The sequence below is a fragment of the Misgurnus anguillicaudatus genome, chromosome 25 (genome assembly GCF_027580225.2).
Source record: "Misgurnus anguillicaudatus chromosome 25, ASM2758022v2, whole genome shotgun sequence".
NCBI lineage: Eukaryota > Metazoa > Chordata > Actinopteri > Cypriniformes > Cobitidae > Misgurnus > Misgurnus anguillicaudatus.
The window spans coordinates 2,985,921-3,012,500 of NC_073361.2; the positions used below are offsets into that span (position 1 = coordinate 2,985,921).

General features: G+C 40.9%; 1 protein-coding gene across 1 annotated transcript in view; it reads left to right on the plus strand.

Moving 5' to 3' along the window:
• gnal (guanine nucleotide binding protein (G protein), alpha activating activity polypeptide, olfactory type) overlaps window positions 1-26,580 on the plus strand; it is a 179,630-nt gene that overhangs the window by 125,900 nt on the left and 27,150 nt on the right. Inside the window, exons 8-9 of the mRNA XM_055181632.2 lie at window positions 26,244-26,302; window positions 26,437-26,557. Of these exons, the coding sequence (XP_055037607.2) occupies window positions 26,244-26,302; window positions 26,437-26,557 (180 nt within the window). The remainder of the gene's footprint in view (window positions 1-26,243; window positions 26,303-26,436; window positions 26,558-26,580) is intronic.

A 26,580-nucleotide genomic window follows, 5' to 3' on the forward strand; every position in this document is an offset into this window, starting at 1 on the left:
TGACGATAACTATATCATCGTCCACATCACCAAACAATACGTTTATGCTAATTCGCTCATGGCACTCGCGCAAATCACTTGCCTTTAATATTGCTTGTAATAAAAACTTTTGCAGTCCTCAACACGCTGCGTTTCGTGTAACTCTAAACAGTGAATCTAATAGTTTGTGTAATCTCTTACCTTTTGGCATAACAGTTAGTTAATGTAATAGATTAAAAAGCATTACGTAGTCAATTTTTACAGCAACTGGAGGTAATCTAATGTTATAGACCTCAGCAATGAGCTTCACTGTCATTTTAAGTGGCCGTGCACTTGAAGTTCAAATAGATTTTAATGCTATCAATGGTTTATCCTTCATCAGGTGGAAAAATCGCTCAGAAAGTGATCCCAATGATGTCGTTCATTGTATCTGTATCGTTATAGTTTTGGTGTGAGCTCCGCTATTCTGTTTAATATAAAACGATTTTTAAAACTATGTGAACGGCCCTTAATTCCCTATCAATGCCAGACCTATTATTATGTTCATATAGTTATTAATACGAATTTAATAACTGTCTCAATTTATGGCAGCTTATTTGAAAGAGCAGTTTCAGCCACTGCTTACAGCTAACCATATGTGATCAAATTATGGGGACAGTCTTTGCTGTGAGCATATATCCCTAACGTTACCTGGGGTAAAATGATGGGGACAGACTTTGCTGTTGTGAGTCTCTCCTTCGCTGGTTCAACTCCTCTGTCTCCTTCCTTTCATGTTTTCTGACAGTCGGTATCGCATAAAAATTAATTCCGGGGTTCTTTTTGCTGTTGTTAGAACATCCGTGTATTACACCACACACCATCGCGCGGTTTAAAAAAAAAATTACACCGATAATACATGCATAATACCCACGCTGCCTCGCTTGTCAATTGACAGACTGACAGTTTTATGTCAACAATATGGCCGCTGCGAACATTGATGACGTAGATCGAATAAGCCCTATAAATACACAATCAATTCAATAAATATCATTAATATCACTCAAGCTAAAGACACAGCCTTCGTCAATTACGGTAAAATTGATATACAAAATTGATGGAATAAAAAACCTGCACGCAACCCCTGTTTACATACAAACAAACAATGAAATGAGCACCGGGAGACCGTGGCATAACCTCACATTCATCAAGGTCTCCACGGCAAGAAAACCCACCGTAAATACACCACCTTTTAATACATCATAAAAATTAATGCTGGCTTCCTTACCCGCTACCGGACGTGGGGCACAGCGTTCGGAGAAATATTAAAGAGTGTGCACTTCACCGTCAAGTTATTTTCCTTCCGTTGAACATAATAAAAAAAATTGACTGAATCTCCACCCGTCGAAACTAGCTTTCTGTTGCTGGGAACCTTCCTCTGAAAAAGAGCTTGCCCTTGTTGACGCTTCCATTTTCCCGATCTGTCTTTGAGTGTGCCGCTCTGTGCTGCTGGCTGCCGGGTGTCGACCAATCGGTGATGGTAAATGATACCTTGTGCCAAACTTAGACCAATCACTGTTCCATTCACGCCCTCCTCCCCTTCCCTTTTATTCTCTGTGTTGTGTGCCTTGTGTGATGAAGGTGCTACTGGCGAATGTAACGCAAGTAACTAGCTCGGGAAAACTGTAATAATATTACCATTTTCAGACGGGTAATGCGTTACACTACTAGTTACTGAAAAAAAGTAATATTATTACAGTAACGCGTTACTTTGTAACACGTTACACCCAACACTGGTCATTTTCTTCTTCTGCTCCCTTGACCTGTGGCATGCCACAAGGATCCATTCTTGCACCAATGCTTTTTAGTCTTTATATTTTACCGTTAGGATCTATTTATCGGAAACACAGGATTTCCTTTCATTTCTTTGCTGATGACACTCAAATGTATTTGCCAGTGTAACAAGACCAACTCATCTCTGGATAGGAATCCAGAGATGAGTTGGTCTTGTTACACACCGGCAAATACATTTGAGTATTATTACAGTTTTCCCAAAAAAGTGTTTGAGGGATGTGAAAATGTGGTTATCCAATAACTTTCTAAACTTAAACGATAATAAAACTGAGCTGATTTGGTTTGGTTCCCCTGAAATATGTGATCCCTCAAAACTAGGAGAACTGTCCCCATTCTGTAAACCAGTTGTTAAAGACTTGGGGGTTCTGATTGACTCTTCTTTGAAATTTGATAATCAGATAAACGCAGTGGTGAAATCTGCATTTTTCCACTATCCAAGACTTTTGGCTAAAGTGAAATCTTTTCTGTTATGTAAAGACTTGGAGGTGTTAATCCATGCCTTTGTGTTTTCAAGATTAGATTATTGCAATTCTCTCTACGGCTGTGTTTCTCAAATCGCTTACAAGGAGTACAGAATGCTGCTGCAAGACTTTTGACTGGAACCCGTAAATTTGATCATATTTCTCCTATTTTAGATTCTCTTGGCTGGCTTCCTATTTCATTGAGTGTTTATTTTAAACTTCTTTGCTTCGTTTATAAGTGTTTAAATGGTGTAGCTCCCTCTTATCTCTCTGTACTTGTTAAGGTGTATGCCCCCTAGGTTCCTAAGATCTGAGAAAAAAGGGGTACTTTGTATTCCAAGGATCAAGTTAAAGCGAAGGGGTGATCGGGCTTTTTCAGTGGCTGCTCCTCAGCTCTGGAATAGTCTTTCACTTCATATTAGATCTGCCCCCACATTTGGGTCTTTTTTAAAAACTACCTGAAAATTCACCTCTTAAGTGAAAGTCTGTGAGTTGAGATCGATGACTTCTAAACGTGTGTCTCTCCTGTATATTATTTTGTGATGTTTTATTATGATGTGCTTTTATATGATGCGTTTTTGTATTTTTTATTTATTTGGTTGAACTGCCCGTTGTTGGAAATGTGCTCTATAAATAAATGAAATGAAATGATGTCCGGTGTTCTGTCGAAATCTGTTCCCTTTATGCGTTTCTTATAGCGTTTTTATCACGTTACATTTATAATTTATTTAGAATAAATGCTTTTTTTAAACTGAAAAATCAATAATATCACCATTTATTAAATATTTCATAATTTTTTCGTTTTCTATTTTTTTAACCTTATCTTAGCTTCTAATAAATAAGCTAAGATAGATAAATAAATAAACAGAGTGAATATATTTTGTAAGCATCTGAATGATTATACATCTGACAGGGTGTCCGTGTGATAGTAAAAGGTAGTAAAAAGAATCTAAAAGCCATTGAAAGGTAGTAAAAGGTAACAAATGCAATTTGACTTGGTAGTAAAAAAATGTTTGCTTAATATTTGTATCTCCATGTTTTAACTTCATCTAGCATAGTTAAAAAATATATATACAGTGATAACATGACCTGAGTGAGTCGGAGTTGATAGCAAATATAGACGGTTTCATCGGACGCACTTGCGCTGACGCGATGCACGTCTGGATCCAAACTTAACTTCCGGTTTCGTTTTTTTTTAATGGTCTGACTAGTTGCTTAACTGATCTCTTGAACAAATGCCTCGTCGCAAATAACAGATGTTTTGGTTTCCTAGGTAATCTATGTGTTGTTTTTTGCTTGTTATATAAATAAACTACGTTTAATGAACTTTGTTGTTATTTATTCTTAGCGGAGTTTACCGAAAGTTACGTGCAGACCACCACAGCCGCTTGTTTATGTTGTTACTGCTGAAACCGTCTATAGTTACCTTATTTGCTGCCGAAGTTTAAGCAGTCTGTGCAGATTAACTCGTAGTATTTTCTCATTCGAGGTTATGTGCCAACGTCACGTTTTCACGAGTTCACACTTACAAATAATTCAGAACAGAGTTATTAATATGCGTATTTGGCGTGCTGTCTGAGGAGAGGGCTCCGAGCTGGTTAATGGACTGAGCCCGGAGCGCTTCCTTGCGGGGAGAGGGTTCCAGGCTCAGCCTTAGGCCCGAACCCAGAACAATACCCCCTGTTCTGGTTAGTAAGGTGACTATACAATCGTGCGGAGAAGGGGAGGTGGAGGGATGCTGAAACTATCGAGGAATGAGGGTGAGTTGGTTTTCAGTCTAAATAGGTTTCTGTTGATGCCGATCAGGTGGATACCTGATTGCTGATTGTGAGAGATTGTGAAAAGCAGGGCTCCTGCGGGAGCAGTACAGACATCACTGCTGCGGCAGTTGAGAAATTGTGAAAATTAGGGCTCCTGCGGGAGCAGAGGAAACATCACTGCTGTGGCAGTGGAGAATTTGTGAAATGTAGGACTCCTGCGGGAGCAGAGGAGACAGTACTGCGATGGTAGTAGAGATTAGTGGAAAGCAGGGCTCCTACGGGAGCAAAGGAAAGGCACCGCTGTGAAAATAGGGTTCCTGTGAGGGCAGGGGAAACATCACTGCTGCGACAGTGGAGGAAAATTGTGGAAAGCAGGGCTCCTGGGGGAGCAGAGGAAACATCACTGCTGTGACAGTGGAGGTTAGTGAAAGTGGTGCTCCTGCGGAGCAGAGGAAACAACATTGCTGCGGCGGTGGAGAGACAGGCATCTGCAGGAGGCAGGGGAAACATCACTGCTGCGGCAGTGGAAACGGGCTCCTGCAGGAGCAGAGGGAAACATCACTGCGATAGCAGTGGAGGTTAGTGAAAGCAGGGCTCCTGCGGGAGCAGAGGAAACAACACCGCTGCGGCGGTGGAAAACAGGGCTCCTGCGGGAGCAGAGGAAATGTCACTGCTGCGGCAGTGGAGAGTAGGGCTTCTGCGCAAACAGGGGAAACATCACTGCTATCCGCTGATGAGGGTTCGTTGGGTTTCTCTGATGTGGGAGCGGTTTGATGTGAGAGTAGAGGAAACATCACTGCTGTAGTGCTGGAGAAATTTTGGAAGGGAGGGCTCCTGTGGGAGCAGAGGGAAACCACTTCCATAGCAGTGGGGGTTAAGGGGGGGCTCCTGCGGGAGCAGAGAAATGTCACTGCTGCGGCAGTGGATAAAGTCTAATAGTTTATACAGTCTTGGAGCTGGTGGGATCCGCTGATGAAGGTTTGTTGGGTTTCTCTGATGTGGGAGCGGTTTGATGTTAGAGCAGAGGAAAACATCACTGCTGTGGCGGTGGAGAAATTCTGGAAGGGAGGGCTCCTGCGGGAGCAGAGGGAAACCACTTCCATACCAGTGGAGGTTAGTAGAGTGCAGGGAAAAAGGGGGGGCTCCTGCTGGAGCAGAGGAAACATCACTGCTGCGGCAGTGGATAAAGTCTGATAGTTTATGTGGTCTTGGAGCTAGTGGGATCCGCTGATGAAGGTTCGTTGAGCTTCTCTGATGTTGGAGCGATTCGATCGAATGTAGGTTTTGGAGAAGAGGTCTGCTGGGAAGCCAGATAGGAGTAGGACAGATTTAAGGTGTTTTGGAACCGGAAGCGTGTAACCCGGCGATTTGAGTCATCTGTGAAGAGTGGGTTTGATGTGGATCTAGCCTGGGAGTCTCTGGAATGTAGATATGCTAGGAGAGTCTGGTATGGTTAAATTGGTGTTTGGAAGTTGAAGATGTAAATGGAATGGCCTTTTCTCATTTGGTCCGTCTTGCTTTGTTTAATGGAATAAGAAATGGTATCGTTGTCCAGAAGTGATAGATCTGAAACTGTTGGGTGATTATTTGGATTGAAGTTGCAAGTGATGGCCAGAATGAACATTGCGTAGAGTATGAGGGTATTGTTAGTGGAGTGGAAATCTTGACAAAGGGTGGAGATGCATATGGTGAGTATTTCTAAGGTTACTGGCTGTCTTGCATCAGGACGGGTGGGTTCTTTGGATTTCTAATGAGCGTGGATGTCTGGGTGCTAGCTATTACTGGAGAGGGTGAGCCAAAAAAGAAGTTCTTGGAAAATTTTGGATTCCACTTAGGTATCCTTTAATGGAGCTGGCTTTGAGGTTCTTGTGGTGATTGAGGTAGGATATGAATGAGATGGTGAGTAGGGACAAAATCAGGAAAAACAGGTTGTAAGAAGAGTAGAAGGTCTTGAAGCTCTTTCAAGGGGTTGGGTAGGTTTGTAGGATTCTGGGGGATACAGCTTGGAGGATGTTATCTAAAGAGGCATTTGAGGTGGGGGTTTCAAGTGAAGATGCACTGGTTCCAATTTCCTTGGCTAATTCAGAATTTCAGTTTTACTTTAATTGTGACATGCTGATACATGCTTTGGCCGATCCCAATTTTATTTCTAAGAACTATGATTGATGGCAATAGGCTACAAAAAAAAACCTCTTATTTAATAGAACATTATTTATCAATAAATAATTTATTTAAAATTGCAATTTAATCCAAGTTGAATTAAATGACATGGTCTTTTATTTGAAAAGATCTCAAATAAAGTGCTCTTAAGTTTAGTCAGGCTCAGTGACGTTATTTATCAGCCGCATTAAATGTCCAAATATCAGTTAGACGGCTGTGGTTAGAAGTATAGTTCCTAGTTAGTATAACATGTAGACTTGGGTAGATCATGCTTTTAAACAAATAAGAAAGCAGCATGCAGTGATTTCTATGACCGTAATCTAAATATAGACAAAGTCTGTTTCATGTCTTTTAGGTTGTAAACAGAATTGAAGCGCTGTTTTTGGAAAACTGCACAGAACTACGAGCTTTAAGACCCTGGGGAATCCCTGGAATGAGTGACGTACAAGGAAACTTGCGAATGAAAGATGAATCTTGGATTTAAACAACAGAGGACTAAAATGTGACAACAAAAGCTATGATGTGATGTATGTAGTTACAGCAATAAGAGGAAATTAAATCGATCTGAACAGATTAATTTGTCTTGACATCATTTACAACATAGTTCAGCGACGGATGTGCGACAAAGTTGCTATGTTTTCGGGAAATAGTCATGGAATCAATATGGGCTCGGGTTGTGTTCCTTATGTAAAACGATCGCGTTTCCCAGTATGGAATTAAATTAATGTAGCTGTTGGATAAAAGGAGCTGCTTCCACTGCCAGTGTGCATGTGGCTTTGAAGTTATTTCTTGCGCAACTGGCAACATGATGTAAGTTACAAATTAATGTGTGCTGTGTATGTATGTCATACCGGTTTGATTTATAATTATAAGAAAACAAGGGGGAAAAGGTAGGGGCGTCTGGGCATGTGCTGCTAGCGGAGGCAGCCTCGTGCTCGAGCCCGATGGTGGAGCCGCAGGCCACAGACACGGGAAAGGGTTAGAGCTGGATGGGAAACCTGTATCGCTGGGATGTGTTGCATCGTGCAGTGCATGACAGGCTGCTTTGCGGCGATCTTCGGAGCGAAAAAATTATTGAGGCTTGGCGGCAGAATCTTGATCACAACCTGGACAGGCTGAAGGCCTGCTGGTGCGGTCTGACGAAACCGCTCTTGCGAGGATGGAAAACCTTTTGGTGAGTAGAGATGTAGCTTTGTGATCTTTCCTTGTTTAGTTTGTGGCTTTGCGGCGGGGTGTGGATTTTGTAGATGGGAGAGTTGGTTGGAGAGAGATGTGAAGATTGTGGAACTTCTTAGAGAAGATGTTGGTGTTGGTTGATGTTTGTCTTAAGTTTAAGCAATGTTCAATTCATGCTGAAACTATCGAGGAATGAGGGTGAGTTGGTTTTCAGTCTATATAGGTTTCTGTTGATGCCAATCAGGTGGATACCTGATTGCTGATTGTCAACAGCTGGTCAATTAAGTGATTTTAAAACAATGAAACACAAACAACAGTGCTATATGCGCTCGCTGTTTCTGTGTGAGATGAGCATGCAAACCCTGCCTCCGCTTGTTATTAAGCTTGTGAGTTTTTTTGCCGCTGTATTAGCCTTAAATACACACATGCGTCAAATTTCCCGGCTTTTGCACGTATCCTTATAAACATGACAATTTAGGTCTTAAGAGAAACTAAACAGCTTAAGCTGGTTAAGCTGTGTTTTGGTCACTTTTTATGCTGGTCTAGCTGGACTTAGCTGGTCATTCTGGAAGACCAGCTGACCCACCAGCTTGACCATTTGTTCACATTAGTAAATGCATTATGAACAAAAAAAGAACAATATATTGTATATAAGCATTTATTAATTCTCGTTTATGTCATTACAGTAATTGATGTTAGTTTGAGGTGCATTAACAAATGTTAACAATTTCAAAATTGATTAAAAAATGTAAATACTAAAATAAGATTTACAATTAATCAATAAATAAATAAAATACAAATTATAATTGATATATAAACTTGGATACATATACACATTTACATACATACATGCAAATACAGTATACACCCCTGGGCTAAGGGCTATGGTTAGGATAACTCAAGGGCTAGGGTTAAGATATGGACAACTCGACACTACCAAAAAAAAAACATAATTTACAATAGGGGTGACCCCGAATAGTCGAAGATTCGATGCATCGATAGGAGAAGCCTGATTCGACTACCAATCTCACAGTCGAATCGTCGCAGATGTGTTATGAAATGAGGATCATTCCATTTTGGCCGTATATGGGTGCACACATTATCTGATTTCACATATAACAGCTTTCTCACAATATATTAATATACAGCATATTATGATAATGCTGCAAATAATATGTGAAGTAACAGCTTTCAATAAATATTTTTAAAATGCGTTAATAAATCCAACATCCCCTGTGACCGGGACCGGGCTACACGGAGGTTTCTTCGTTAATAAACCATTGCCTCTTTGTTTCTACATTTAAAAGACAAAGCTGGCAATTATATTATGGCTATACTTTTCTATTCTTTTAATATTTTATTTTATTTATAAATCACTCTGGGTTATCTGATTTAACTATTTGGCTTGTGTTTTGTTTCTGTGCACTTGAGGCATTTTGCATATTTGTTCTGCACTTTACTTCTGACCTTATTTTATAAAAAAAAAAAAAATCTATTATAAACGTAAATTCTGATCTAATTTAAAGGCAGAATAGGCAGGAATTATCTAAAAAAAACTTTTTTACAAATTTGTTTAAACTGACTTTATATATAAATACATAAGTAAAATGTAAGTACTCTGAAAAAGAGAGTATAAAAATCGAGTGTCTGTATACCTCTCAGCACTGTTTTAAACACAGCTAACTTTTCCATTCACTCCACCCCCTCCCTTCTGGGTTTCTTCTTAAGCCACGCCCCCAAAACACATGAACGCGCGAATTACCTCAGACAAGCGGAGAGGAAGGAGCGCGGTGCATGTAATAACATCAAGTCACAATCACATGTAATAATACACCTAACTTTATCACTAGGAATATAAACAGATGGCTTTTATAAACGGATGGCTTTTAGTACTCACCCAGCCAGTGTTTTGCATGGAAGAGTTTCTGTGATGAAAGCATTGTTGACTCTGACGAGGACTACACTCCGCAGACAATACTGCTACTGCATCATCGACTCGAGGAAAAGCCACGCGATATTTCCTCTCGTTTGATTGCTTCATTTATTCCTTTTTTGCCTTCGCTGACTGGATATGCAGGTACTGTAAGATGTGAATGCAGTTTCTGTGAGTTGTTAGTGCTGTTTCTCTGCTGTAGTATTGCTCTTCGTATTGCCTCGTGCACGTTCAAATCAATCGGGTGTGCGCATGTCTGGGCAGATCCCATAGCAACGGGTGGAGCCATGGTCGCGAGAGAGAGTGATATTTGAGCAAGCTAATCATATGTTTCGTCCCGGATGGAAATAATTAACTGTGTTTGACACAGTCGTGAGAGGTCTGCGGACGCTCGAGTTTTGTACTCTCTTTTTTAGAGTACTTGCATTTTGGTTGTGCGTTTGTATATGGGGACAGTTTGGACAAACTTGTAGAAAGGTTTTTTGGATAATTCCTGCCTACCCTGCCTTTAAGTCTGTAAATTTTGGATAGCTTTTCGTTGTATCAATGTTGCGCTATTGCGTGCTGGCCATGCTTGTGCATGTAATTTAGCCGAACGGGCTAGGTGCTCTGCGTCTCATATTTAGGAGTTCATCAAACTAAACATTAAAAAACTGATGTTTTTCGACGGGTATAAGTTTTTAAAATGTATTTATCATACATTTTGGTTATCTTGTCAAAAGTTAAACTAAAACAGGTAAGCCGTTTTTTAAAATTTCGGTGATGAAACGGAAACTATCCGCACCGAATCTATTTCTGCCTGACACGAATGTCTTTCTTGTGATTTAATATTATGGTTGGTGTTCACTTTTAAATGATAGCAAAGAGATTCCTGAAATAAATAATATCATCCGGTCTTTCTGTATCTAAAGTGAATACAGAGATGATCAAAGTCAGAGCAAGCAAGCAGGTATTTCTGTAATAACGCGTAGTGTCTATAAAATCATTAATTTCAGTGTTTTTCATGTTATAAATGAACGTTTAATGAATTGTAAATAAAGATGTGCTGTCACAATCACAAATTATTTGTCATTTCTCATTTGTCTGTTTTTTTTTTTTGGTCATAACTGCTTTGACGCGCTATATCTCCAAATTAAATAAAAACACTTAATTGTAGCCGGGGTTTCCAAGGCTGAATCACCTTTGTTATTTTTTTTTAGGTTTAGTTATCAAAATGTTTTTTGTGTGATGTTCTGTAGATCGTGGCTTTAAAATGTTATGAGGAATAAATAAACAAATGTTGCCTTATATATTTTACCTTAAAAAATAATTATATAAATGCATCGTCAGTTTTGTCTTCGTTCATCACTTGAAATACAGTTTTGGTCACTTTAACAGAAAGTTGTTTATGTGTGCTGCTTGTGAAAGAAAATAAAAGTTACCAATTTGTACCTGGTCTGGCCTCCTCCAAACCCATGCAGACAAACATATATATGATTCGACTATCGGTCGACTATGGAAAGATTCGACAATTCTGATTCGAATATGTAAATCCTTAGTCGAGGACACCCCTAATTTACAATGACAATACTTATTGCTCACAATTAAACATTAGTGTACCTAAATGTATGATGGGTGTGACAGTATCACACTTATTCCTTATAGTAAAAAAACTTATTCCTTATAGTAAGTAGTAAGTGGTGCTTTACATACCCCTCCCACACCCCTAAAAAAAGGACTGCTGCTTGATGTCGTGTTGGTAGTAAAAATATTGTGGAGGTGGAGAAAAAAAGGTAGTAAAATGTAGTAAATTCATCTCTATGATTCCTGTATATACCCTGATCTGAGTTAATGTAAACAGTTAGTTTTGCTCACAATTAAACATTAGTGTACCTAATATGTATGATGGATGTGACAGTTTCACACTTATACCTAATAGTAAGTAGTACATGGTGCTTTGCATACCCCTCCCACACACCCCAAAAAATGGCTGCTGCTTAATGTCATGTTGTAGTAAAAAATATTGTGGAGGTGGTAAAAAGGTAGTAAAATTCATCTCTATGATTCCTGTACATACCCTGATCTGAGTAAATGTAAAGTAAGTTTTGTTAATGAACAATTATACACCAAATAGTAGGGATGGGAAGATTCCTCGATTTGCGCAGTGCATCGGCATAAAATGTTAAAGGTGACATAGAATGATTGAACAGGGTATTTATCCTTGTTCTGTGATGAGACATGGTAGGCAACAAAATGTTGGTTGGGTCTGTAATGCCTTAGAAGCTTCCTAAAAACCTCTCTCAGAAAGCTATATTAGGGTGGGGGATTTTAAACGCGTGGTGTTGTACCTATTTGGTGTCCATTCGGGCTTAACTGGCAACCTCAATATAAAATGCAAGCACTTGACCCTGATTGGCTAACTTTGCTGCCACTCAAAAGAATGTAAACTTTGCCGTTTTCGGAACAAGAACACACCAAAATTTTACAAATAGAGGAGCACACCACAGAACGCGACTCGCCATTTCACCTTGAATTTCGCAAACACTGCTGCAATTTACTTTCCGTTGGTGGCGAGAGGCCAGATGTATGCTGATTATTTTGAAGGGGAGGGAATTGAAGAGAGTGGGGGGAGAGTAAGATGCATTTTTCATTACTTGTATCCGTTGTTCAGATGGGGCCATTTTATGGCGGACATTTTTAAAGGAGGAATTTCTATTTATGTATGTATAATTATTAGTAGATGTGCTATACTTTTATTATTTAGAAAGTGACCAGTATTTCATGATTGCTTCCTCTTCTCGAAAGTGCTACGACCTGCTTGGGGTATAGACCTTTCTCACAGTAACCGGAAATACGTAATCGTCGTGAAAGCGGAGTTCCTGTCAAGCGTCGACACACTAGAAAAACATAAACCCGGGCAAGTTTAAAATGGGTCAAAGAGTCTACACAACTTTGTTAACGGATTTGTCAAATATTAAATTTGCTGATGTGACACGACTAATGGAGGAAAACTTTTTCCACTAAGAATTTGTCCATACATTTCTAGGTAATTAGAGAGCGAGTCTAACTGTTACTGAACTGTTAACTAAAACGACACATTATTAGCGTGTCCACTTACACATAATGTATGTATAGTATATGATATAGACTACCTTACTAAAACATTATAGTCTGCTTTCAATGAAGCATTATGGTACCAATTACCTTCAATTACTGCCTATGGTTGTCCAAGTGAACGTCTTGTGTGTAGCAACAATAACGTTAGCCGGATGATATCATTCTCAGTTAACATTTTTGTCTGGTAATGTCTGCGATCGTATGTGTGTGTCGGGGTGAACTCGTTCCAAGAAAAATGGGTAGAGACAGTATTTGGTTGCAAGCGGCGACCAGTGAGCCCTAAAATTTAGTCGTCTTTAGTGAACGGTCTGCTGCATACATAAGTGCTCCCCTTTCTTATGGTGAAGTTAGCTCCTTAATCTTGCCGGATAGCCTAAATCCACTTCTGTCTAACTTCACCATCAAAAGGGAATTAATGGAACAGATACGGCTTTTTACATTGCCTTGACTGCGGAGGAAGTAGATTTCCATGACGATTGCGTATTTCCGGTCATAAATACGGAAGTTGTGAGAAAGGTCTATAACAACACTATGAAAACCGAGGCGTGTCATGATTGTGCATAAAAACAAGAAATGGAGTTTAAATTATCATCTAAATGAGTCAATTGGAATGGATTTGAGGGAAAAGCAGTAGTCTTAAAGAGCTCTTAAATGGTTCAGACACCCATGTACAAATCCAATGTCTGGAAACGCTTAGGTTACTCACGTAACCCCGGTTCCCTGAAATAACGGGAACGTAGCATTGCGTCAGTTGGTGACGCTATGGGGGAAACTCCTGTTTACTCCGCGATTGAAGCCTATTGGACAGCGTCTGTAAAAAATACAGACCAATGACATTTGAGCCCGCGCGCGGGATGCACACGTCCTTATATAAGCGCGGGTCAAGCGTCAGGCTCATTATTATTTGACTGAAGTGCGCAGCCGAATAACACTCGCTGCGTAGACGTTTGTAGCACGGCAAGAGACGCAATGCTTCGTTCCTGTTATTTCAGGGAACCAGGGTTACGTGAGTAACCTAAGCGTTCCCTTTCAATACGGTTCACTTCGCATTGGTCAGTTGCTGACGCTATGGGGGAACGTAATCCCATCACGCCGTGCATACACAAGCGTGCATAATTGAGCCGAGAATACCTGCGCTCATAGGGTACAAGCTGTACAATCTGACAAACGTAGATGGCGAAGAAGACCAGCCGGCCGCGTAGCAGATATCAAATATAGATACCCTCTAGACCAAGTCCATGATGAAGCCAAACTCAAAGAGTGGGCTCTTACATATAGGACATAGCTCATAGAGGGGCGTGAGCCAGAGCTATGGCTTCAAAGATCCATCTAAATAACCACTGTTAGCAACAGGCATACATAGTGAGTAATCTGCGAAGCTCACGAACGGCCGATCTGACTATAATATGTGGCAGAACGGTTCGTAGCGTGGGATTATACAGATACCACAATAGTGTGAACCCAGGTGTGCCCTCGAGCGCATCGGGATGCATATAGGCAGTATTATAGTGCACAGATCGGTGAGCTTTCCAAGCACGCCGTAAATGTGTATTGACTATAAATTGCACGGGCACAGGTGAACACTTGAGTACATCGTGAATGCATATAGATGAATCAGAGTGTTATAATGCACAGGCCGGCAAGATTCTCGAGTGCGGCGTCATGTGTTCCGATAATAAATTGTGCGCACACGGGTGAACCCTTCAGTGCGTGAATGTGTATAGATAAATCAGTGCACAGAACTAAATGTGTACAGATATGATTGATGAATGTAACGGTGGGCCCCCAACGCACCGTGAACGTACACAGATGAACAACAATGTATGTGTCACAAAGCATAACACAGCCGTATACAGGTGAGCTTTTCCAAGCGCATCTTTAGTGTATACCGAAATGTTATAGCGTGCATATGTGAGCTTCTCTAAGCGCACCTTGGACGCATATAATTAAAAACCATATCGTGCATACAGGTGAGCTAACGGGCACACCTTTAATGCAGCAAACCTCAGTAGTGCGCGAAGCAGGGATGTCGAAGCTGTAAACTGACAACGTGGACGGCGGGGACCAGCCAGTCGTGTCACAAATGTCAAATGAGAAACCTCTAATTAGATCAGACTTTGCATAAGGACACCTCGCGAAAGGAGTCCTAGCAGCTCGTGTCAACGTGTCATAAGGCACGTAATGTAGGTCGTGTCCCACGGATGCAATCTCCGCACGCCCATCGTAACGGGTCAATATGTCTGCATCTTGGTAGTTTAAGCACGAGATGCGTATCACTCTGATTGAACATAGCTTATAAAGCAATGCAATGAGTTTATAAAGGAGATGACTCGTCAGCTTGTACAGGGGGCGAGATCTCAGTCTGGTTCGGTGAATAATGAAACCACCGTAGTTTGCCCGACCGCATTATCACAATAACATGGTCGAGAGTGCTGCAGTGCTAAAATCATCCCCTTAATGGACCGCATGTACAGTACAAGGTGATTGATATGAGACAAACGGGCGTTCCACGCGCCGAAGGCTGATTGCCGTCGTAAAGCGTGTTCAACCCACAGCAGATGCTGGCAAACTCGTAATGATAGCACTTCATGCAGCCGTGTGTAACTTAAAGGCGGAGTCCATGATGTTTGAAAGCCAATGTTGATATTTGAAATCACCTAAACAAACACGCCCCTACCCCAATAGAATCTGGACCTTCTGTTGATAGACCCGCCCCACACATACGCGACCCGGCATTTGATTTGATTGGCTATAAGTGTGTTTTGGTAGACAGCCCGTCTAATTTTCCAAAGCGTTTTTCAAACATCGTGGACTCCGCCTTTAAGGCATAAGCTTCCCGGCCATCATCTTAGGGCGGGACCTTTGCTTAGTCAAACTGAAGTGGTCTTATGAACAGAATGCCACGATATTCAGCTTTCTGGGGCTCGTTAGAGGGGTACGTGAGCCCGTCTTAAACGAGATGCCGCGCGTCTGACTGTGAGCGGCTTTGAGCTGGCTTTCCGAGCGTCATAAACGAAACTTATTGTGGCGGGTAGCAAGCTCACTTGAGGTTGATATTACCCTTAATATCTCCGAGTATTGGAGCGGAGCAGAGGTGTGAGCGTCTTCGGATCCGCTGATATAAATCAGCTATATATTATATTATATATATTATATATATTCAAACGCTTGGAGCCATGAAAAAGTCTGAGGCTCAGTGTTTCCCACAGGATTTTGAGGAGACTGTGGTGGTGATGACGTCACCCGCTAATTAGCATATATGTGATGTCATCATGTCGTGTTTGTGTTTGATCTAGTGTTGGCATCTGAAATAGGTTTCACTTCTACTCTTTGATCTGTATCTGTATTTGATCTGTATTATATATCAAATTATATTTTAAGCCGAATTAAGCTGTTTTAAATAGTGAAATAAAAATGTAAATGGGAATCATGAAAATTCTATTTGTGGGGGCCAGTGTTGATTCTGTGGTGGGCCACCACAAATAAATCAATGTATGGGAAACACTGGAGGCTGCCGTCTCTCTAGGAAGAGAAAATAACAGCCGTAAGACCGTGCTCGTTTGCGCCGTCAGTATCGTAGCGGAGAAACTGAGGTGGGCTGCGAGCGAATTTGACAGAAAGGTGTTAATTCAATTCAATTCAATTCAATTTTATTTATATAGCGCTTTTAACAATTTGTGATTGTTTCAAAGCAGCTTTACAATAATAGAAGCAGTGAAAAGCATAGAAAAACGACAGATAGCACAACATAATACACGATAGCAAAAGCAGCTAAATTTGCTGCGGCTATGAATCAACATTATAAGCGTGCGTATTGCTAATGTAACGTAAAGAAGAGGGTGCTAAGTTAAGCCCAAGAAGGCTGCCTCCCCGGGTTGAAAAACCCCCTAGGAGAAAAAAACCCCAGGCTCAGCCGGGGAAGTAAAAAAAAGTCTTAGGAGAGAAAAACCCTTGGGAGATATATTTATATATACATTGAAACGATTAAGGAGATTAAGCGGAGGTAAAGCGGGTTCTGCTGGTGGTCGTTGGTCATGTATCAGCTGGGCATCACGTTGACGGTCTGCCGGTGAGTCAGAGGTGTGCCGACTTTCACATTTACCGGAACTGGGTCTGTTTGTCTCAGTGTCCTCGGAGACAAGGACGAGACATGAAGAAAGAAAAACAAAACCCAATTAGCGTAGGGGCCATTCATATGTATTCACATGTACATATACACAAACATGATACATACATATATATACACACATACACACACATGTACATATACGTATTGAAGATACAACGTCATCCCAGTGACAGACTCTGCACAGTTTGGTTTAGGGAGAACGAGAAAAATGCACGGGACGGCGAATATTTTAGGAAATGGATGCAGTGACACCCTTTTAAGGACTGAAGTCCCGCCCCCGACTAGTGGGCTTAACACCACAAATCTATACCCACCGAGCTTTATTGAAATCCGGACGAGCAAGGGAGTAAAGGGGAGACGGGGACGTGACTGCGCCAGCCATCTCCCTGATGCCTGTCTGGGCTTCACAGTACTCCCCTACTCGACTCAGAAACCTCAGGTGGAGGGCCGAGCAAGTGATAACATAATGCCATACATAATTTTCAATCACTCCTCTGCGCTTGGCAATTAATGGCCCGATTCGGGGTTTTATTGGTCAAGTGTTGAAGTTTTGGCCTTGTATTGTGGTTTGTATGTGCACAAAGTAGCGTTTCTTTTCCTTATATGTAGCCTTTTCTATTTTATACGTGACATTTGTTTTTGAAAGTTTATGCCTCGGCTCATGGTTTGCTGCACATATGTAAACAAGTAAGGAGAGATTACAGTTTTTCTGAATTGCTAAAACACTAAACCCCAATCTCTGAACCAAATTCATAGTGGCCTAAACCCATTTGTCACATCATGCACTTTTTTTGCAAAATTCTAAACAAACTTCTCACTAAAACACACATTTCGCACTGCAATGAACTTGTTTTATAAATGCTAAACACGGGCAGGCAAAAGTTGAACACAACTACAACACCGTTATCATCGAGTAAACACAACAACTCAAAATTCTACACACTTTTATATAATGGTATTTTTTACCAATTGTGTGGATTGGAAACAGTCTGAGAGGCAGATGAAGAGTATGAGGAAGAAAAGGACACCAGAGACGATGCAATTGGCAAAATTTGCAGTTGTTTTGCTGACTTTTTACAAAATACAAGTGCTGCTTGCAGTAATATTGAAAACGTACTATTACTTGCAGTACTTAAAGTAAAGTATTCACTATATTTACTGAACTAAACTTGTGATTACAGTAATATAGATTTTTAACAGTATTTGTCAAGTGTGTTCTTATGTATAATAAACATGTATTTTTCTGTAAGCAGATCTCCTGGATGTTGTGTTTTCCATTTTTTAAGGTAGTGTCTAATGGATGCTTGTAGTGTTTTATTTTAAAGACTTGTGTGTGTATGATTTGAAAGCTTAGTTTGATTTTGAATACAAGTGAAATGGTTTTGAAGGAATTGTTGTATTTTGCTAGAAGAGTCAGGGGTTCTGTGAATTTTGTTTAAAATTGGGATTTGTGTTTATGGTTTTGAGAAAATGAGCGATGGTTTCAAAAAAATGTGTTTTAGCAATTCAGAAAAACTGTAAACATTTTCTTAAGTTTATTAATAGCATTTACCATGCTTTGAAATGTTGACGAAAATGAGGATTTAGTTTATTTACTTATCAGGTTGTACAAGCTATCTATTGTGAGATGAGTACCATTACTAAAACAGTTATGTGAATGCCTTGTTAAAGAGAAAAGTTTTAAGTCTAGATTTAAAGGTATCTAGTGTGTCTGATTCTCGGACAACGGTTGGTAAATCATTCCAGAGCTTAGCGGCTAAGTAGGAAAAGGATCTTCCACCTTTAGACACTTTTGATATATTAGGGATAACTAAGAGACCAGAGTTTTGCGAACGCAGTGCACGTGATGGATTGTATTCTGATAGTAATTCTTTAAGATATGAGGGTGCTAGGCCATTTAAGGCTTTGTAGGTGGTAAGTGATATTTTAAATTGTATGCGATAATTAACTGTTAGCCAGTGTAAAGATGCTAGAATTGGACTTATGTGGTCATACTTCTTAGATCGAGTAAGCACTCTTGCAGAAGCGTTTTGAACTAGCTGCAGCTTGTTTACCTGATTTGCATGGCATCCCCAAGTAGCGAGTTACAATAGTCTATTCTAGAGGTCATAAAAGCATGGATAAGCTTCTCTGCGTCAGATGTAGACAGTATATGGCGTATTTTTGAGATATTTCTAAGATGGAAGAATGCTGTGCAGCAGACGTTGCCGATATGACTATCGAAGGATAAGTTGCTGTCGAACATCACACCTAAGTTCCTAACCGAGGAAGATGGTACCACAGTGCAGCCATCTATGTGCAACTTGTAATCTGACATATTATGTTTGTAGCGATTCGGTTCAATAATAAGCATCTCTGTCTTATTGGAGTTGAGCTTAAGAAAGTTATGTGCCATCCAGTCACTAACATCGCTAATGCAGTCTGTTAGCTTAGAAAACGTGTGTGTTTCTCTAGGATGGGAGGAGATGAAAAGCTGGGTATCATCTGCATAGCAGTGAAAACTTATTTTATGTTTCCTGATAATGTCTCCTAGAGGTAACATATATAATGAGAACAGGATAGGACCAAAAACTGATCCCTGCGGTACGTCATATTTAACCGGGGAGTGATATGACTCTTCCTCATTTACATAAACAAAGTGATAGCGATTGGTTAGATACGACCTAAACCAGGCTAACGCCTGACCACTGACACCAACATAGTTTTCTAGTCTATTGAGTAAGATTGTGTGGTCTATTGTGTCAAAGGCTGCGCTAAGGTCTAGTAATATAAGGATTGAGATTTCACCACGATCGGATGTTAACAGGAGGTCATTTGTAACTCTAAGCAGCGCTGTCTCTGTGCTATGGTGGGGCCTGAATCCTGATTGGAACTTTTCATACGTACTATTATTTGTCAAGAATGTGCGTAACTGGCTTGCCACTACTTTTTCTAATATTTTCGAAAGAAAAGGGAGATTTGAGATTGGTCTAAAGTTATTAAGCTCTCCCTGATCAAGCTGTGTTTTTTTAATCAGCGGTTTAATAACTGCTAGCTTGAAAGCTGTTGGAACGTATCCTATTTCTAGGGATGAGTTAAAGATATTTAGAACCGGGGTTGACACTACAGGGAATACTTCTTTAAGTAGTTTTGTGGGAACGGGGTCTAATATACAGGATGATGAGTTGGATGATGTGACTAGTTTAGAGAGCTCATCTATTGTAGTAGGTTTAAATGAATCAAGATGTTCATATGGTAATCTAGTGTTTAGTGAACTAATGGGTAGAGTGATGGCTGCTTGGGTAGTTACGATGTTTTCCCTAATAGCCGTAATTTTGTTAGAAAAGAAGTTCATGAAATCGTTACTATTGTGTTGGAGTTTACTATTGGTTTCTGTTTGTTCTTTGTTTCTTGTCAGTTTTCCAACTGTGCTAAAGAGGAAACGAGGGTTATTATGATTTTCTTTAATAAGCGTACTGAGATAGGTAGATCTGGCCGTTTTTATAGCCTGTCTGTAGTGTTTAACACTCTCTTTCCATGCTACACGCCATACCTCTAAGTTTGTGCTTCTATAATTTCTTTTCATTTTTCTAGCTGCCTTTTTAAGAGCTGCGGTGTGATGATCATACCATGGAGCTGGCGGTTTTTCTTTGATTTTCTTTTTTCGAATGGGAGCAACGGCATCCAGTGTGTTAGAACAGACATTGTTCAGGTTTTCTATTACAGTATCTAGATCGTCACAGTTATCTGCTACATGTTTCATTTGGGACAGGTCTGGAAGAGTGCTGATAAAGCTATCTTTAGTGGTGGAAATTATAGTTCTGGCTAGTCGGTAGCATGTTGTGGGTTGAGTAATCCTATCTAGAAGTACAGTGTATGACACAAGGTAATGGTCAGAAACTGCATCACTCTGAGGTGATATTTCGATGTCATTAATATTGAGTCCGAGTGACAGAATTAAGTCTAATGTGTGCTTACGAGTATGCGTGGGCCCTGACACGTTTTGTTTAATACCGAGAGAATTTAGAACATCCATAAATGCATGTCCTAATGCATCTTTTGAGTTATCCACATGAATATTAAAATCACCAACGATAAGAGCTTTATCTACAGTGACTACAAGCTCAGACAGGAAATTAGCTATTTCTTTAAGGAAATCTGCATGGTGGCCCGGAGGTCTATAGATTGTAGCTAAAACAAAAGAAAGCTGTTTGTTGTCACGATCAGTTATTTCCATATTTAATAACATTAGTTCAAATGAGTTAAATTTTAGTTCAGATTTCTGGTTAACTTTAAAAATGTTGTATATTGTAGCTACACCACCCCCTCTCCCCTTTAATCGAGGTTCGTGTTTATAATAATAATCTTGTGGGGTGGATTCGTTTAAACTAGTGTAGTCATCTGCTTTAAGCCAGATTTCTGTTAAACAGAGTGCATCTAAGTTTTGGTCATTAATTATTTCATTAACAATAGGTTCTTTATTGGTAAGCGATCTAATGTTAAGAAGGCCGAATTTTAACATTCGAGGTTCATCTTGTAATGTATTGTTCTAATTTTATGTTGATCAAATTTGTACGTGATGTGGCAAGCGGTGCTCTGTATTTGCTTGTTCGGGGAACAGATACAGTTGAAATGTGTTGATATTCTGGTAAGATCGACTCGAAGTGCTGGGATATATGTGATCTTGACATATCATGCCAGCTAACAGACGGACAGTTAAGCTGATCCGTCTGTTTCCTGACCTGGGCCCTGGACAGTCATACTATATCAGAATTAAGACTATTAATCAGATTTCTGGTGAGTATAGCACTTCCTTCTGATGTCGGATGAAGGCCATCTTGGGTTAGGAGGAATGGTCTACCCCAGAAATGCTTCCAATTGTCTATAAACCCTACATTATGCTGAGGGCACCACTTTGACATCCAGCCATTAAGAGACACTAATCTACTATGTGTTTCATCTCCCCGGTAGGCGGGGAGTGGACCAGAGCATATTACAGTGTCTGACATTGTTTTTGCAATTTCACACATCTCTTTAATAGTATCTTTGGTGATTTCCGACTGTCGGTGTCTGGTGTCATTTGTTCCGGCGTGAATAACAATCTTAGAAAACTTCCGTTTAGCATTTGCCAGCACTTTAAGTTTGGATCTAATGTCAGACGTTCTGGCTCCCGGTATACAGTCGACTAAGGTGTTTGGTGCCACAATGTTAGTGTTCCTGAGTATAGAATCTCCAATGACCAGGGCACTTCTAACAGGTGTTTCAGCTAGTGTATTCCTTAGGGGATCGAATCTGTTAGAAAGTACCGTAACGTTATGGGTCTTAGATGGACGCCGTATATGACTATGCCGCCTGACAGTCACCCAGTTAGACCGCCGACTTGACTCTGGTGTCGGAACCGAGCCATGTGTATTATGATAAACACTATGCGCGCTCGATACAGTATTTGTAATGTTTACATTAGCATCTGATGTCGGAACACTATGCGCACTCGATACAGTATTTGTAATGTTTACATTAGCATCTGATGTCGGAACCGAGCCATTAGTCTTTTCGCTCGATACAGTATTTACAACAGTAACATTAGCAGTTTTGCTATCCTCAACTAGCGTTCGGATGCGCGATTCTAGTTCAGCAACCTTCTCAGTTAATCTTAATACTTCAATACACTTAGTGCATGTAAACCCATCTATGCTAACGGCAGAAGCTAAACTATACATGTAGCAAGTAGTACATGTTACAATAACAAGCGAAGTCTTACCGCTTTCATGCTGGGCGATGGCGTCTTTGTTTACCCGAACGCGCTCCGCGGAGCTGCATCGCGTGGGGTGTTCGGTTGTGGTACGCCTCAGTTGCCTGCGAACGTCTGGGTCCAGGGTGATGTGGGGCATGCTGAATCTGCGAAGGCCGGGCAGCGGCTCCTCCACAGCTTCCCGATCGCTTTCATGTTGGGCAATGGCGTCTCCGTTCACTCGTTTACGGTCCGTAAAGCTGCATCGCGTGGAGCGCTCGTTTGTTGCATGCCTCGGTCGCTTGTGGACGTCCTGAGACATGGTGAAGTGGGGGCTGTAGCTCGCGTTGGATCTGCTCAAACCGATCAACTCCTCCGCAGCTTCCCGCTCAGGCGAGGACAGGTCAGAAAAGCATATATCAGATGAATCCTCCATTAGATCGGAAAATGCTAGCTTCAGTCGGCAGCGTTTGTTGATGCTAGCGGGCTATATGCTAACACTGGGTGTTTATTAGTGATAAATAGTTTCACGTGATAGTACTGTTCAATAATCAATAATCCTCACGGTAAAGTATTCCTAGGTAAAAATGAATAAGTTATATTATATAAATAGGAATAAGATAGTAAAAAAAAGGCTTTTAGATGAAGAACTCGACGCAGCTCCGATGCACGATCTGTTCAGCGTGACGTGGGGTGTCAGCCGTGGGGTGTCAATACACAGTATATGGCCAAACCGGGGTTTTTTTGGCAAGCGTCGATACAATTATGGACGGCGGGCCGTGTGTGCGTATTACTGACTGCTTGTCGGTAAGGCGAAAAAGTGTTTAGAGACACCGTACAGCCGTGGGGTGTGAATACACAGTATAGTAAGCACGGAAATTGCTCTCAGAGGAATTCAATACCGTTCGCCACTATAGTGAGGTCGCATAACTGACAGTATTACACAGTATGTTTTGGATAAAACAGCACACAGAAAACATTTCAGGGCAGTCCAGCCGAGGCACGACTTAACCCTTCCTCTCCCAGACAGTTCGTTCTCTGTCGACGCAGCTGTGCTGCGAAGACCAGAGCTCGGCCCTTCAGGTGCACGAGCCTCAGTAGTGACGGTGACCAGAACGGCTTTCAGAGCAGTATGTCTAGGTGGTTTAATGTCAGACGTGACCCATCACAGAGAAGGAAGTCTGCCGTGAGGCCCGCGGTTTGCCGTTTATTAAAAGGGCAGAAAAACCGGGTATATAAGAATGTACCAATATTCAGTGCACTGATATAGGACGGGACTGAATAAAGGGAGGTATTCGGGCCTCAGTATATTATAAACAAATTCGTTTTGCCTCTGATTTTGTCTAAACCAGAGAGAAATTATCTGGCAGAAGAATAGTGAGCTCTCCCGAAGTGAGACAGACTCAGGCCGGTTAAGCTCTATAATAAGTGTTTTTAGCGCTCCAATAGAGGCGTGTCCACCTTATCGAGCAGACGAATGAGATCGTGCCGCTCCAGGAGGGGAGGGGCATGAAGCTCTGTAATCGTTGAACACTAGACAGCTGCATTTAGAGGCAGCGAGACGTAAGACCGCGTGCTAACTCTAAGAAGCCGTTAAGAGACCTCACCACTGGGGGGAAAGGAGCGATAGATCATGAGTGGCGGTGCTATGACAGGGAACAGGGGCAGACCCGCCCGTGTTTGCTTGTCGTATGCATCCATCTTAGTTCTACGGTTCCCCTGCTTGTTCATCTCAAAAAGAGAGGAACGGCAGAGGGGAGCAGCAACACAGATAGAACAGCCATGCGTCGTATGAATGGTATCACCCGATGCACTCGGGAGATTCATATGAATGTGCCAATGAATGTGAGGAGCGAGGGACATCTGTAAGTGTTCAGCATGAACGGTTGCGTTGTAACAGAACACAGTGGGGGTTAGCCCGTGTGTGCTTGTCTATGCATCCATCTAGTCTCATGGCTCGCCGTGTGTTCATCCCGGCGAGAGAGGAACAGCAGGGGGAGCACGAAACATGGATAGGACAACCGATGCATATAAGCGCGGTCCTGGCGTGGGAGGTGCCAGACCGGTGACGCGCTCGGGAGAAATTCATAGCAGAGAGGCTCACTCGGGCCGCCGTGCTGGACGCTATTACAACAGCGCCTGCTCTTTTAGCTTATAGCTTTATTTAAAAAATATTGATCTTACTGGGCGGCCGCAGGGGAGACCTCGTCAGGCATGTGTCCGCTGCACAGGGCTCGTACCACGGCAAGCGAAGGCTATCTTCGGTTCTCGGCCGGAAAGCGGCAGGGGAAGACGCTAGACCTGGATTCTGCTATCTTCGGTTCTCAGCCGGAAAACGGCAGGGGAAGACGCTAGGCCTGGACTCCGCTGCAGGGCTTGTGTCGATGGCGAGGTAAGGCTTCTTCTTCGGAGCAGCGAGAGGTTCGCGCTGAAGGAGAAAATTAATGAGCTCTTGACACTTGACCCGCGCTTATATAAGGACATGTGCATCCCGCACGCGGGCTCAAACGTCATTGGTCTGTATTTTTTTACAGACGTTTTCCAATAGGCTTCAATCACGGAGTAAACAGGAGTTTCCCCCATAGCGTCAGCAACTGACGCAATGCGAAGTGAACCGTATTGAAAGGGAACTATCTGTACACTTTAACAAAAGGATGTGTTCATTTTTTACATATTGTTTTGTGTTATTCAATTTAACACATTATTTGTTATTTTAACATTGTATATGTGTCATTGTGTGTTGATTTTGTGTTAAAATAAATAAAATGATAACACAAGATGTGTTTAAACAACACAAAATGTGTTGTGCCAATAATAACAAAGAGGTGTGTCTGCTCATATGTATCTTTAATGTATCGTATCATAGGCTATGCACCGAGATTCGTATCGCAGTTATGGAGATGCACATCCCTACCAAATAGGCATAAATAAACCAAGTGAATATATTTTGTAAGCGTCTGAATGACTATACAGCTGAGTAAATGTAAACAGTGAGTTTTGTTAATGAACAATTATACACCAAATTTATTTGTAGGGTTAATTTACATGATAGTTAAAAAAATTAACAAAGTAATGCTGAATAAATAAGCTTTTCATTGATGTGTGGTTTGTTAGGATATGACCATATTTGGCAGAGATAAAACTACTTGAAAATCTGGAATCTGAGGGTGCAAAAAAAAAAAAACTCAGAAAATCGCCATTCAAGTTGTCCTAATGAAGTCCTTACCAACACATATTACTAATGAGAGTTAGTATACATTTGATATATTTATGATATATTTACAAATTCCTTAATGAAACATGATCTTAAAGGTCCCGTTTTTCCTGTTTTTGAAGCTTTGATTGTATATATATATAGTTTTCTTAAAAGCCATGTGAAATAATAAACAACGCACTGTGGGAGTTGTGGTTTTATAGTGTCGCACCAGGTTTTAATGTAATTTCCAATATTGGTTGATAGAAATATGATCTACAGGCTTAGATTGTATGAAAGTGTTTAATAGCTGCTGTGTTTATTAACATGCTGTTTCTACTGTAAACGCCAAAAATCAGTATGAAATAAGACAAAAATAAACATCTGACAAGAAAAATTTAAAATAATATTTTTATAGAACAACTGAATCCTGCATTCCATGTGCATGTGCAGCATTGTCAAGATAACATTGATCTGTCAGTCACTTTGCCAAGTGAGATCCAAACGCACATGAGACCATAAATCCCCTACACCCTTCAAAGAGCTCACTTTGTAGTGAACAGCAACAGTAAATAAAAAAGTTGAAAAGTGAAAATGCATAATAGGACCCCTGATACAAAGCAGAGTAATTATTTTCACAGTATTGCACCAGGATCTTATTGCTTTTAGAAATGTATAAAAAATATAATTCTTCCATCAAAAGATGGTTTTGAAACAAATGTATAGGAACATCTAAATATTTGATTTACTGGGTCAGTAAATTTAAATGAATACATATTTTCAGTTGAAACTCATTGTTCTGCCTCTGTCTGTTAGTATGTTTGATGTGGGCGGTCAGAGAGATGAGCGAAGAAAATGGATCCAGTGTTTTAACGGTAAGTTTGTCATTTTTTTTCTGGCTTAGTGAGTTGTTCAATCAATAAATCAATACATTTAAAAGTCTGAATGACTTTTGATATATCTATTTTTCTGTTTGGTAATAACATGCTGTATCTATCTACAATTGCAGATGTGACAGCCATCATCTTTGTCGCAGCAAGTAGCAGTTACAACATGGTTATAAGAGAAGACAACAGCACCAACCGCCTGCGCGAGTCACTTGACCTGTTCCGCAGCATCTGGACTAACAGGTTTTACAGTCCTGTAGTTTGAC